The 12,391-nt window shown below is 42.7% G+C and overlaps 2 protein-coding genes across 13 annotated transcripts in view; one reads left to right on the top strand and one right to left on the bottom strand.

The window, feature by feature from the left end:
* lrrfip2 (leucine rich repeat (in FLII) interacting protein 2) overlaps window positions 1-1,673 on the top strand; it is a 28,041-nt gene extending 26,368 nt beyond the window's left edge. For all 12 annotated transcript variants that reach the window (XM_072717007.1, XM_023825696.2, XM_023825691.2 and 9 more), the window contains one exon: window positions 786-1,673. In XM_072717007.1, the coding sequence (XP_072573108.1) occupies window positions 786-896 (111 nt within the window). In that variant the 3' untranslated portion in view covers window positions 897-1,673. The remainder of the gene's footprint in view (window positions 1-785) is intronic.
* A 220-nt stretch (window positions 1,674-1,893) lies between these two features.
* mlh1 (mutL homolog 1, colon cancer, nonpolyposis type 2 (E. coli)) lies at window positions 1,894-10,941 on the bottom strand. The gene is made up of 19 exons (XM_023825703.2): window positions 10,683-10,941; window positions 10,192-10,282; window positions 9,983-10,081; window positions 9,529-9,602; window positions 9,371-9,443; window positions 8,248-8,339; window positions 8,049-8,091; window positions 7,861-7,949; window positions 7,282-7,394; window positions 7,085-7,178; window positions 6,829-6,982; window positions 6,320-6,738; window positions 6,118-6,239; window positions 5,898-6,006; window positions 5,668-5,731; window positions 5,343-5,507; window positions 5,123-5,215; window positions 2,809-2,922; window positions 1,894-2,163 (listed from the first exon to the last, which is right to left on the bottom strand). The coding sequence occupies exons 1-19, from the start codon at window positions 10,787-10,789 to the stop codon at window positions 2,002-2,004; spliced, it is 2,277 nt and encodes a 758-aa protein (XP_023681471.1). The 5' UTR covers window positions 10,790-10,941; the 3' UTR covers window positions 1,894-2,001.
* Window positions 10,942-12,391: the final 1,450 nt, after the last annotated feature.

Below are 12,391 nucleotides of genomic sequence, written 5' to 3'. Positions count from 1 at the left end.
AAAAATAAGTGTTGGCAAAAAGTACCACCTCACCACAAACATCTTCTTACCTTGTTTATCCACGGTATCTCCTCTTCTAAAAGATGCTCTGGTTGCTGATCTGTCCCTTTCTTCACCGCCACTTTAGTGCTTATCGCTTCCATGATTTACCAAAAAAGTAGCATGTGGCATGCTCTGCTAACCGAATTTAACATAAGAATACACCGAATTTATACAGATTACTAACTTTTGTGTCTCACAATATGCATCTCATTAATATTTTAGACATACTATTAATCTGCTTATCGAACTGTGGGCAAAAATAATGCCAAAAGCCAGTGTCATTATCTAAAGTCCTCCAGTGGCATGCAGTTTGTTGTCAAAATAAAATTAATCTAAACTATTTGATTTTCTGGAGGAAAACTAATCATTTAGATGAATCAACCAATCGGTAAAATAATCCATAGATCAATCCACAGAAATAGTCATTAATGGCAGCCCTACTTTTGTACCAGCCAACCTCCAATAACTAGACACGATTGGCCCATCATGTAAGAATGTGACATGCTTACAAATGTCCTTAAATCCTTCATCTGTGCAAATGAGAGCTAGTTAAATGTTCCTTTTACTTATGGTCTGTTTACACCTATTTTTAAGGGAATTAAGCTACTGTAAGTATCTTTCAGAAACATTTTTAAAGCTGAATTCAGTTAACAGGTTAGTTAAACTTAAGGAGTTTGGAACAAACAGCAGTAAGTTAGAAGACCTGGGCAGACCTGCATTGTAAGTGTTATTTGTACCTCCAGCTCCGGACAGCCTTGGACAAGATAGAGGAAATGGAGATGACCAACAGCCATCTAGTAAAAAGGCTGGAGAAGATGAAAGCCAACCGTACCGCAATGCTGTCCCAACAGTAAGCCTGGATTGGGCAGCCCTGCCCACTAATACCACCCCTGCACCAATGGGAGCAGCCCTAGGCGTTCTTTGTAACAGCAATGCACTGCTCTGCCGATCCTGCATTTATGAATGAGAACCATTGGCTTGCAAACTCCCACCCAGCCCCAGAGACGGGAGAGAGAGGAGGGGGGGGGATCACAATGTGTTTTCATTCAGATTTTTGAGCTTTTTTTTTTTTTTCTCCCTGAAAGCTTTACACATCATGTTACTCACCAAGATTTTGTTTCTCCAGCTGGGTGCTTAACTAGTTTTTTTGATAAGTTGCATGAGTCTGGCCCCAAGTGGCCTGCAGCCGCCTCCAGCCACCAAGTGCCTTCTACACGGAGCCACGCATTTCTACACTAAGGATGAAACAAAGGATTGTTATTTCTGGTACAAATTATGTATTTAAATAGGGTGCACTTAGGTTTTAAACATATGTAGAATCAAATAACAATATATTGAGTTTCCATTGGTGAGGAATTGAGCAATATTTAAAATTGTTTCTTAGAAGAACTGTACATGAAGTGTATATATGGGGTTGATGTTCTTGCATGGATTTTGGCACATTGGATTTGTTTAAAGACAGGTTGTCAGTACTGAGTTCTACTTGAGGTGGAAAGAACGACAAAAGAAAACATGCTGTACTTTTTCAAACTATCTTTGCTGCTTGGGAAACAAGTGGATTTTCAGTCTCAGGACCACAGTGATTGTGACTGGGGCAGCTACAACATTAAAAGTACACTTTCTAATGCAAATGGAGTCCGTTCTTTCCACACCACAGAAATTCACTGGATACCTTACTCTTCCAGATCTTTGTTGATGAGTTGCCATTCTGCATCCCAGTAGAGACAGGAAAATCCATTCCCAGAAGAGTGTATGACTTGGGGGCTCAGTTACTCCACTGCCCTCCTTCACTCAGATGGGTTTACATCAAAACTGCATCCCCAATCAACCAATACTCACTCCAACACATGCTTTTGTGTAGGTTTGTAGGAATTATCAAACATTTTTATTGAGTTAAAAAAAAAAAAAATAAACACTTGCAGATATCTCCGAGTTTTCTTTTTCCTTCAGCATTCCAGGTTAGCATCTCTCAAACACCTTGTAAAGGTCTGGCAGGTTGGCAATCTGCAGCACACTGCCATCCTGACTGAAGTGCTGTGGGGGGCTGACATGCGTCCTGAAGGCTTTGAAGAGCAGGTGCTCCACAGCCCACCTCCACGATGACCCAACCTGATCCTCTGGCTGCAATGAATTGGTCCTTGAGTCAACAGATACAGCACTGCGCAAAAGTCTTCAGCAGTCACAGAAAATGATGCTTGTGTGTCATTCATGTTGATGTAAAACTATGTCTGTAAAAACCTCTCCTAAAGTCAGTACAGTATTTACAGCGATAGTCCAATCGCTACCCCACCTTGTTTGGCTAATCAACACGATTTATTAAATAACTTGAATGAATACATAGTGGCTGAGGTGCCCCTAAGGAGTTTTGGAACCAAAGTGCAGTTTATCTAGCCATCCTATACAATATTAGTCAATTTTTTAGATGACATTCTTATTTTTTATGGTTACTGTTAACTTGCATATGTTAATTTTTTTGGAGGAAATATACAAATTGCTACCAAGATAAATATGGTTAAACATTTTCTTTGACTGCCTAAAACTTTTGCATATTATTTTACAAAGAACAAGTTACAAACCATAGCTACGCCTGCACTAATCTGAACTGCTTCAGTTCCTCCAAAGATGTTGCAGTTCCTGGTCAGTATAAAGAAATGACTGGGTGACTAACAACCTAAGGGCTTATTGTCTACTTACTGAACTGGGATCAGAATGATGAACTTCAAGGGGTAGACTGACTATGGGTTGAACAAGAAGGGAAGGGCCTACCTTAGGCTCCACCCCAGTCACATCCTCCATGGTATACTGCTTTCTGATGGAGTAGAATGTGCTGCATTCGCGACTGAAGTCCCCAAAGCACTCTTTCTCATTCTCCCAGTTCACCTGTGTGCAAACACACTTCATTATACAGTAATTCTATGAAAGCATGTAAACATGGATCAAGAGTTAAGTGAATCCTGGTGTACAGAGACAAATGCTAGGAGTTTGGTCATGCACAAGGGGCAGTAAGCAGAAGAGCAGAGCAGTGTACAGAATGGTGGACAACAGTTAGATTTTGAACTAAAATTGTATGAAAACGAGAGGTGAAGATTAGGGTTGGGAGATATCTGAAAAAAACAGAATTACAATACCACAGAAGTATGGACGGTCAATAGTCGCTTTAGATCAAGTAACAGGTGAACATTAATTAGGTGTTACTATTTTCTTTAGATGCAAACAATGCACAGAGTCTGTCAGCAATTTTCATACCTTGAAAGGGAATTAATGGTAAGAGCAGTAACTACTTAAGGGGGAACAAATAATGTAATATTATGCTATTACTTATGTATTAACTAAAAACTAAGTCTTAGGTACAGACTGACCCCATGTTTGTTCACGGATGAATTGTGATGCCTGTTTTATCCAAAGTTAATTAGATTAATGTTTGTGAATCACTGAAGGAACAAGAAATGAAATAATGGAACTGAAATACTGATCTCATGTTCATCAATGTTTGTTAATGAATCATCACGTCTTAAGTAGCTTTTAAATTTGTTCATGAATTGTAGTTAAGTATTTGTGCCCTCTGAAAGCTTGAAATGGTCACTAGGAAGCTGAACTTGAACGTTGACATTCTGGCTGCTGATTGGAAGATAGAAGTTGGTCATGTCACAATGTCAAACTTCCCAACTTATAAGAATGGCGAATACACTATTACTGCAACGAGCGACGCTTGTGAAACGGTGCACTATAATAGCCTTATGTAGGACTGGGCGATATGGACCGAAAATCATATCTTGATATTTTTAACTGAATCGCAATATACAATATATATATCTCAATTCCCATAAAGTAATAAAAAATAGACAGTTCCAAGTCAGAGCCAAATGTCCTCAGTGTCATACGGGCACTTATTCACAGACAGCTATATGTGTACATGGAAAAAATGGCTCAAAAATGTCAATTTGTCCTACCTTACTGCCTTTCGACAGATATATCTATCGATCGGTGCTGTCTTACAGAAAATGTTATTGTCATTTTTATGGGCTGAAACTGAAAGCGGATAATCCAAAAAATAAAAACGTAACTTGTCTAAAAAACACAAACTAATGTAATGTGAGCAGGCATTGCGAGTCTGAAATACCTTATAAGATAAAGTGTTAAAACATGTCAGGTAATTCGACATACAGCATAATAAATCAGTGTGATGCTGACAGTAAAGTGTGATCAATGTATTTAATAAAATTTTTTAAAATGAATGAACTTTGAAAACGCAGAAATAAGCCATAACTGCAACGAAAGGTAGGACAGATCCATGGGCGGTTCTTCAAGCACGAGAAAAGGGGCTTGATTTCATTGTGTGCATGCACAGTACCCAAAGGTAAGACATTTCCATAGGTTAGGATGAAATGTTAGAACACAGGAATATACTATTTTACCAACCAGGGGAGTATTTCACTAAGCAGGATTTCTTGCTTAGCCGGATAACTTGTTGGATGTATGGTAATCTGGGCTAAATGGACTATAAAATCGTCCACTTAAATGTAGCTCAGACTACCTGAAATCTGACAAGTTATGTGGCTAAACAAGAAATCCTGCTTCGTGAAATACCCGCCAGCTCCTGTTCGCTAGCTTGCCTAGTGTCTGAGCCTGTCTCCATGTTGTCGCTGCATGCAGGACTTGAGTGAGTGAGTGAGTGAGTGAGAGGGGTGGGTTGTTTTCGGAGAGGGGCGGGCCAAGGCGCAGTTTTGTAAGAGACAGAGGGTGAGGAGAAATAGGCGAAGTGGCGGCGCTATAAATATAATTTTAAAGCAACAAACTATATCGATATAAACGATATTGTCTCATATCTTGTATGAAAATATATTGATATATCGCAAAAAACCCGGTATATCGCCCAGCCCTAGCCTGGTGTGTGTTTTATTTTAACTGTGTCAGAAACAGCCTAGAAGGCTGAACTGAAAGGCAAATCATGAACCCTCCATAAATCATGTTTTGTGTGTAGCCTGAGCCCTTCAAAGGCGATGATCACTGGTTAGTCACCGTCAGATATCCACAACGGGTTAGATAGGATTGATCCGGCAAAACGCCCCGTCCTGCTCACCTCGGTGGCCAGACGCAGCACAAACATGGGCAGCCCTTCCATGGCAGGGATGTACCCATCCAGCAGCAGTGGCAGGCCAACCAGATTGCCATCCTGGGGGACCGGTGTCAGCGGTCAGAGAGAGAGACATCAGCACTGAGACCCTCCAGCTGAGGGGAAACTCAGCAGAGAGAATAAACATTACCGGACTCATTCTATGGCAATCAGCACGTTAGCTCACCTGGTCGATTTCCATGGAGAAGTAGTCCTCCAGCATCTCTGCCTTCTTCTGCAGGAATTCCACAATGTACTGGGCCAAACCTTCCTTAGGCCCGTCCTCCTCTGACCAACCGCTCTCCTCCATCTCAAGTGCCAGCATTGCCAGGTCGTAAAGGGGTGCCGGGCTCTACCAATCAACGCACAGCATTTGGCTGCAGAGCTGGCTACCCAGCAACTGAATACATGACTTCATGCAGCCATAGCCTATGCTTTATAAAGAAAATGCACTAGCAAATCTTTAACATCATTGATTTTGAGATAGGGAGGGAGTTTTACATATAACTTACAGACAATCGCAAAACACCGAAGTTCCCAAAGTCGTAGACCAGAATCTGGTAAAACAGCTCCCGGCTGGGAGAGCGAAAGGGTGCGTGAGAGTCAGGAAGGCAGCAGAACAGACTAATTAGGGTGCCACCATGCTGCACCCTCTATATTAAAGGGAAACCAATACTCAATGGGACAAAAATCATTCTAATTATGAGTAAAAATAAAGAGGATTTCTTACAACAATACTGACCTGAACTTGGTGGTGTCTAGTAGGTAGAGTTTAGTCTGGTGCTGGATCAGGGACCACTGAGGAGTGACACAGCCAACGAAGGTATGGTTCTGTAGCATTTCCTGTAGGCCTGGGGATGATAAGTGCAAGGGATCACAGTCATGTTATGTTCAACTGTTTCCGGTAAACAAGCTGAATGCAGCATTCGCATCGGCCACGTAGCAGCAGCGGAGCCAGTCACCTGTGTGAGAGAGCTCGCTTATTTGGGCTCGCAGCTCCTTAATGCTGGTGAGCTTGATAACACGTCTGTGGGCAGCAGCAGCGGGGCACGGCTCTTGCTCAGTCCCCTCTCGAGCGCGCTTTCTGGAATGAAAAGGGAGGATGGGACTGCAATCCTCATGGACACACACCTAGAGCAGAGAGAGGGCTTCACAGAGCCTTACCTAGTGGAGAGGTCTGAAAGAGGAGTACTACATCCCTGGATGTCTGCTGAGATGCTGGCCTCCTCTTGCTCTAGGGCAGCCAGCAGTGCCGCATCCTCAATATCCTCTTGCTGCTGGTCTGGACCCTCTGACTGGACCTCAGTGCTGGATGGCTCCGTCCGCTCACTGGGCTGCTCCGTCCGCACGCTGGGCTGCTCCGTCCGCTCGCTGGGCTGCTCCGTCCGCTCGCTGGGCTGCTCCGTCCGCTCGCTGGGCTGCTCCGTCCGCACGCTGGGCTGCAGAAAAGCATCTAACTTTTGGGCACGGCAGTCAGTCCGCACCATGTGCTGAGCGTAGATACGCTGGCTGGAGTCTGACACAGAACTGGAGGAGGGTACGACATCTCCACCAGAGGAACCAGAGAGTCCTGGGAGCAGAGTCTGCATCATAGAAACAAGGAGAAACATCATATTTTTACATAGTTAGATCTACCATTACAATGTGTCACACTAGCTGGGCGAGGACAGTACCTGCGTAAAATAAGTACGTGAAGAGTTGGAGCCCAACAGTTTGGCCTCCAGGTGCCTTTGGATGCTCTCAATGATGGCGTCTTCGTGAAGAAAGTGGACCTCATGCTTGGTGGGGTGAACGTTGACGTCGACGTTCTGCGGGGAGATCTCTAGACTGAATTGACATGACAGAGGGAAGTGAGGGAACGGAGAGTCACGCTTAGCCACATGCTCAGTACCTCTTAAGAGCTTGAAAGCCAAGCTAACTCTGTGTTACCTGAGGTAGAGGAAAGGGTGTGTGTTCTTGGGAAGGTAGGCAGCATAGACCGTCTCTATGGCTTTTTTCAGAGCGCTGGACTCTACCAAACGGTCTGTAATACCAGGAATAAACACACACTCACAGTTAGTGCAGTAACATACACAGGGAGTGACATGCAAACAGATCTCCCACCTGACCTCGTCTGTGATACGTACGGTTAATAAAGAGCAAAAAGATGCACTTCTTGACTGAGTAGTTGGCATTGGAGATGTAACCCTTCACCTTGAAGCTCAGTTTCTGATCTTCACAGCCCACTTCGATCAGCTCTCTGTTCACAGAGCACAGCACACACTCATAATCAGTTCTTTGTGGTGATGCTTTGTTCTAGGTTTAATGTATTCTCGTTTTTTCTAAAACCAGTGTTTGTTGGCCACAATGTCAGGCTGCTCCCTGTAATGACATGCTGATAATATAAATATGGAGGTCAGAATGGCACCACAAGGGAGGTAAAGAAACAAGGCAGAGGCTGCAGTCTTACATGACTGGGTAATACCTTTGGAAGAACTACTCAGAGTCTTCAAACTACTCATAGCCCTCATCCAGACGCAACAGCAGAACATCTGTGTCCCACAACCCAAATTACAAGAACAATGGGGATTAACTAGGCAAGTTAATCTGTGTCTGCCATGGGGGGACCACAACAACCAACTGGACAGCTAATACATTTACTTTCCATACTTCGCTCAATATATAAATAGAACCAGGGCAATGGGCAAAGGCGAGGGGGGCAGCACCTGCTCACCGTGTTGCCAAACACGGACCGTATGTTGTCCACCGTTGAGGCGTTGAGCAGCGTCCTCACATCTGCCATGGTCTCCCCTTGCTGACAGGGTACAGATTCAGAGTCACCATCAGAATTAACCCCAACTTCCTCCTCTACTAAACAGGAGGTTCCCCGCTCCATATAATTCAGTACACATACCTTTTTAACTGAAAAGCTCTTTCCTGAATTGTGAATAGCATACCTGTAAAACATTTCAAGACCTTAGCATTAGTTTATCAAGTATTTTATTAATTAGGCTTCAAAGTTTCACATGCGAGGCTCTAGAAACTTCTGCAGCACCGCAGCTGGGAGATGGCCTACACCGACTGGTAACACACACGCCACACCACCCCCTCACCTGCTCAGCACCTCCACAATCTTGCTGTACTCCTCACTTGGACTCCTTAAGGCCTTCCTGCGCGTGGACACATTGTAGAACAGATCTTCTACCTGCAGAGGTATATGTACTTCCTGTACATCAGCAGGTAGCAGAATGATGTTCTCCAATCCTTCATCACTTCCCCAAACATTCCTCACTAGTCCCGCACCCAATGAAGGAAGCCCTCAACAGCTTCATTTATATGTGACAGCTATTCTATCATAATGCAAATGAATGACCAGGATATTTCTCAGTCTTCTGTCATCGGCCACAATAGTAAAAGATGAATAATCAATCTGTTCAGTCGGTACTACAGACGCACAGTATCACAACAATTGATATAATATTCTGTCACATTGCAAAAGTACAATAATTAGTGTTGTTGCTAATTTATGTCTATAAATTGTCTGACAGTGCTATAACTGCAATACACTGTTCAAAACCCTGTAAAACAAAGAAAACAGGAGTCTTGCATCAGAAGAAGCAGTGCTCACAAATTACACTCAGAGACAAAAAAAGTTAAGCACCCAGATGTAATGGTCTGATTTGGATGTAATTTGGTAAATGTGCGGACCAGCGATGGGTATGTAAATGATTTGATTTGCAAGGAGCTGGCATGTCTAGTCACCAGATACAGAGGATGCCTCATAGACGCATTAGACAGCATTACCAGCACTTGAGTTTGATAGGGGTCGCAATATGGGTTTGCATGAGGTCTGGTGGTCGTATTGTGCAACTGCCCAGCATGTGGGGCATGCAGATGTCACAGTCGCCTGATCTTGGAACCAATAGGCACGTAAGGGCACCCCCACACGTCATGAAGGTTCTGGTCGCCAAAGACAGACCACACCAAAGGAGGATCATTGTATTGTGCGCCAAACATTATAGAACCCATGTCATCTGCGCTTGCCATCCGGACACAGGTAGTGGACTCTTTACAACACCTCATGTCATCCCACACCGTGTCTCGATGACTGGCATCAGCTGGACTACGGGTTCACTGTCCCATGCATAGGACTCCATCTGGGTGCTTAACAAACTTAAGTGACACCACATAGCAATTTTTTCCCCTCGGCAAACCTGTGCCCTCCATGGCACCTACAGTGATCTGGGTCCCCTGATTTCCTGCACAGGGCTTGGGAGGTGCCTTTAGCTTCCCATCGCTGTAACTGGCTCTGAGGGGGGAGAGAGAACACTGAGGCTGGCAGCTGTTGGCACAGACCGCCAGCTACCCTGGCCTTACGTTAAACACTTCCTCACCTGTAGGCACACTTCCCATCAGCTGTTTTCGTTGTTATGGTCACATGAGCTACATGGCTTATACTGGCTAAGGCCTGCAAAGCACATATAAGAGCAATTTCAAAAGCTCATTCCAAGTTATAACTAACATTAAGCAACATAGATGAGAGCTATAACAAAACAACCATGACAATCGCTTTTGTAGTTCAGATGAAGTGGTTTAAGAAAGAAATATTAAGTTGGATGACTAAAAACAAAAAAAAAATTACAGCTGAATGCAGATTGGCAGCCATTTTCATTGTTAGCAGGTCGTTATATTGAAACAGTAGTAACAAAGTACACAATAACAATAGAAATTTAAGCATCTTATTTTGGCCTGTGACTGTACACATATGTGAAGACTGATGAAGCAAAGTCTGTATAACACACACTGTGCTATGACACTAATACACAAGTGCTCTCCTATGACACCGACCTCCCCTCTGAATCCATAGGTGCTGATGGCTGTGAGGTCTTCAAACTTCTGAAGTTTACTTGTTGTAAACCTCTCACATACTATTTCCATGTCCTCTTTCTACAGTGCAGGCATACAGAACATCACAACAACATATGTTAGGCAGCACTGTCATGTGGTACTTTATTGCACTACGTAAGAATTAAATGCAGACTGCTCGGCTCTCTCACCCTGATACCTGTCCCATTGTCCTGAATCTGGATAAGCTTCAGTCCTCCTTCCTTCACAGTCACCTGAATACTGGTGGACTTCGCATCTAAACTGTAGGTAAGGTTTTTTTAAAGCATGATTTGTAATAACACTATCCACGTTAAGCAGGTATATGGGAACGCTTGTAAACAATGTTTTACAAAAGATATGATGGAAAGGGGCTAAATTATAAAGTCTGCTTCGTACTCGCTTCGTACTTCACTTCGTCCACCCTAAGAGTGGTCAGAATTATTGTTTCATAAAAGTATTTAATTGGGATAAATTATAATATATATTGCAAATGGGAGGATAAAATGCCGTATAAAACTTCAATACAGCTAGCTGTTCAATGAGAATTCAGAATACCGAAAAAAATAAATTATTTACGTGTACGGCATTTATACCTACATCATCGAATGATTACCAGAGAAATATCACTATTAGCCGTTAGCCAAGTAGCTCAGTTTCTTACCAGTTTTCTATCATTTCTTTAATAGCATTGGCGGGTCGCTGAATGACTTCACCGGCCGCAATGCGATTCACCACGGTTTCGTCTAGCCTTCGGATAACGCCAGCCATATTTCGGGTGGACCGGTCCAGAGAAGCAAGGAGCTGCGGTACCCACGCCTAGCCAGCTAATTCAGGCTAATTCGCCCGCCGGTACGCAACCCGCCGCGCAGCCATGGCTGACAGCGCGCGCCAGTCCCGCCCACCGCGAGGTACAAGCGAGCGGGGCGCGTGTCCGTACCCCAGGTGCCGCCCCATTGGCTGCAGTCTTTCTGTTTCTTAACCCATTGAAGCCCATCGTTCGGTGCAACGTATGGTATGTATGGTACAGCATATGTAATTGCTACTATAGCACACTAATATAATATTACTAATACTAATATACTTACATATGCTTATACTCGGTGGATGGACAGATGGATAATACTTTACTAAATTTTTGCTTTCAAACTGTGTGTGGCTCCACAGGTTACAATGCTGTGCTTGTGACTAAAGAGTCACCAATTCTTATTCAGTGGTTAGCAGAGTAATTTCATTGTCGGACACTAGAGAAATGCTCTTATATAAATATATCCCAATTGCTCCAGGTACTGCATGATCCTGCTTTCAATTGTATTGTATTTTGAATAAATACCAAGCATCTAAAACCAGTAATCTATGCTTTAGATGTAATTCAGCCTGCTCCTTCTGGAACCAAAAGACCATTAACAAAAGGCGATTTTTGTAAGTTGATGTTCATATAAAGACAGAAAAAGAAATACAGTGGTACCTCGGTTCTCGAACTCACTAGAACTCGAATTTCTTGAAAGTCGAACAAATTCAGATGCGATCAACATGCAAAATCTATTAAGAAAAAAACAAGTCCAATACCGTAAGCTGGAATTAAACGCAAAAATGGAAAAATCTAATGTTTTTTGTAATATATACCACATCCAAGAATGTATGGATTGTGTCATGAGAACCTTAATGATTGAAATACTGTTGTATATTATAATGTAGTGGTTCTGATGATGATTGATCTGAGTACAGACAATAATTATAGGCAATAATAAGTCAGGTTATACATTTAGGGGAAAAAAATATTTTATTGACAAGTTAAAAAACACCAACAATCATACAAAAAAATCAGTTCTCAATGAAAAAGGTTTTATATAAAATCTTTCGTGTACAAAGATCAGGTCCTTCGGCTTTCGGCATACATGGCTTGGTTGCAACTAATTTTTGATGCAACTAGATGCTAAGCTGATTGATCCTACCTATCAGTTTCAGGCTATAGATTTTCAAAGAAAATTCTTCTATCAATATCCTTTGGTTGTTCATGTTAACCCTAAAACAGTAACATAAATAACAAATAAAAATATTCTGTTCTCCTGGTTTAAGACAGAGTAACAGAGTAAGGTCATTTCCATTTCCTCTGACATCAGGGAACACATGTCTAGTGGAAGGTCCCCAACCTATAATGTCCATAACATAACAAATGAAAACTAAAGAATAAGTTATACATTGCCTGCAATGTAAATGACTGGCACTAGTTCAAAGTTAGTTTAGTTTATTTCTATAGCACATTTCAGACAACCAGAGTTGACACAAAGTGCTGTACAAACCAGAATAGCAAAGAATCACATCATGACACTAGATGGCATAACACACTAGATTTCTGAGAGCGAGGTGCGA

The sequence above is a fragment of the Paramormyrops kingsleyae genome, chromosome 9, assembly GCF_048594095.1.
Source record: "Paramormyrops kingsleyae isolate MSU_618 chromosome 9, PKINGS_0.4, whole genome shotgun sequence".
NCBI lineage: Eukaryota > Metazoa > Chordata > Actinopteri > Osteoglossiformes > Mormyridae > Paramormyrops > Paramormyrops kingsleyae.
Note: the sequence above shows the minus strand (reverse complement) of the source record. Positions and strands in the feature narration are given on the sequence as shown.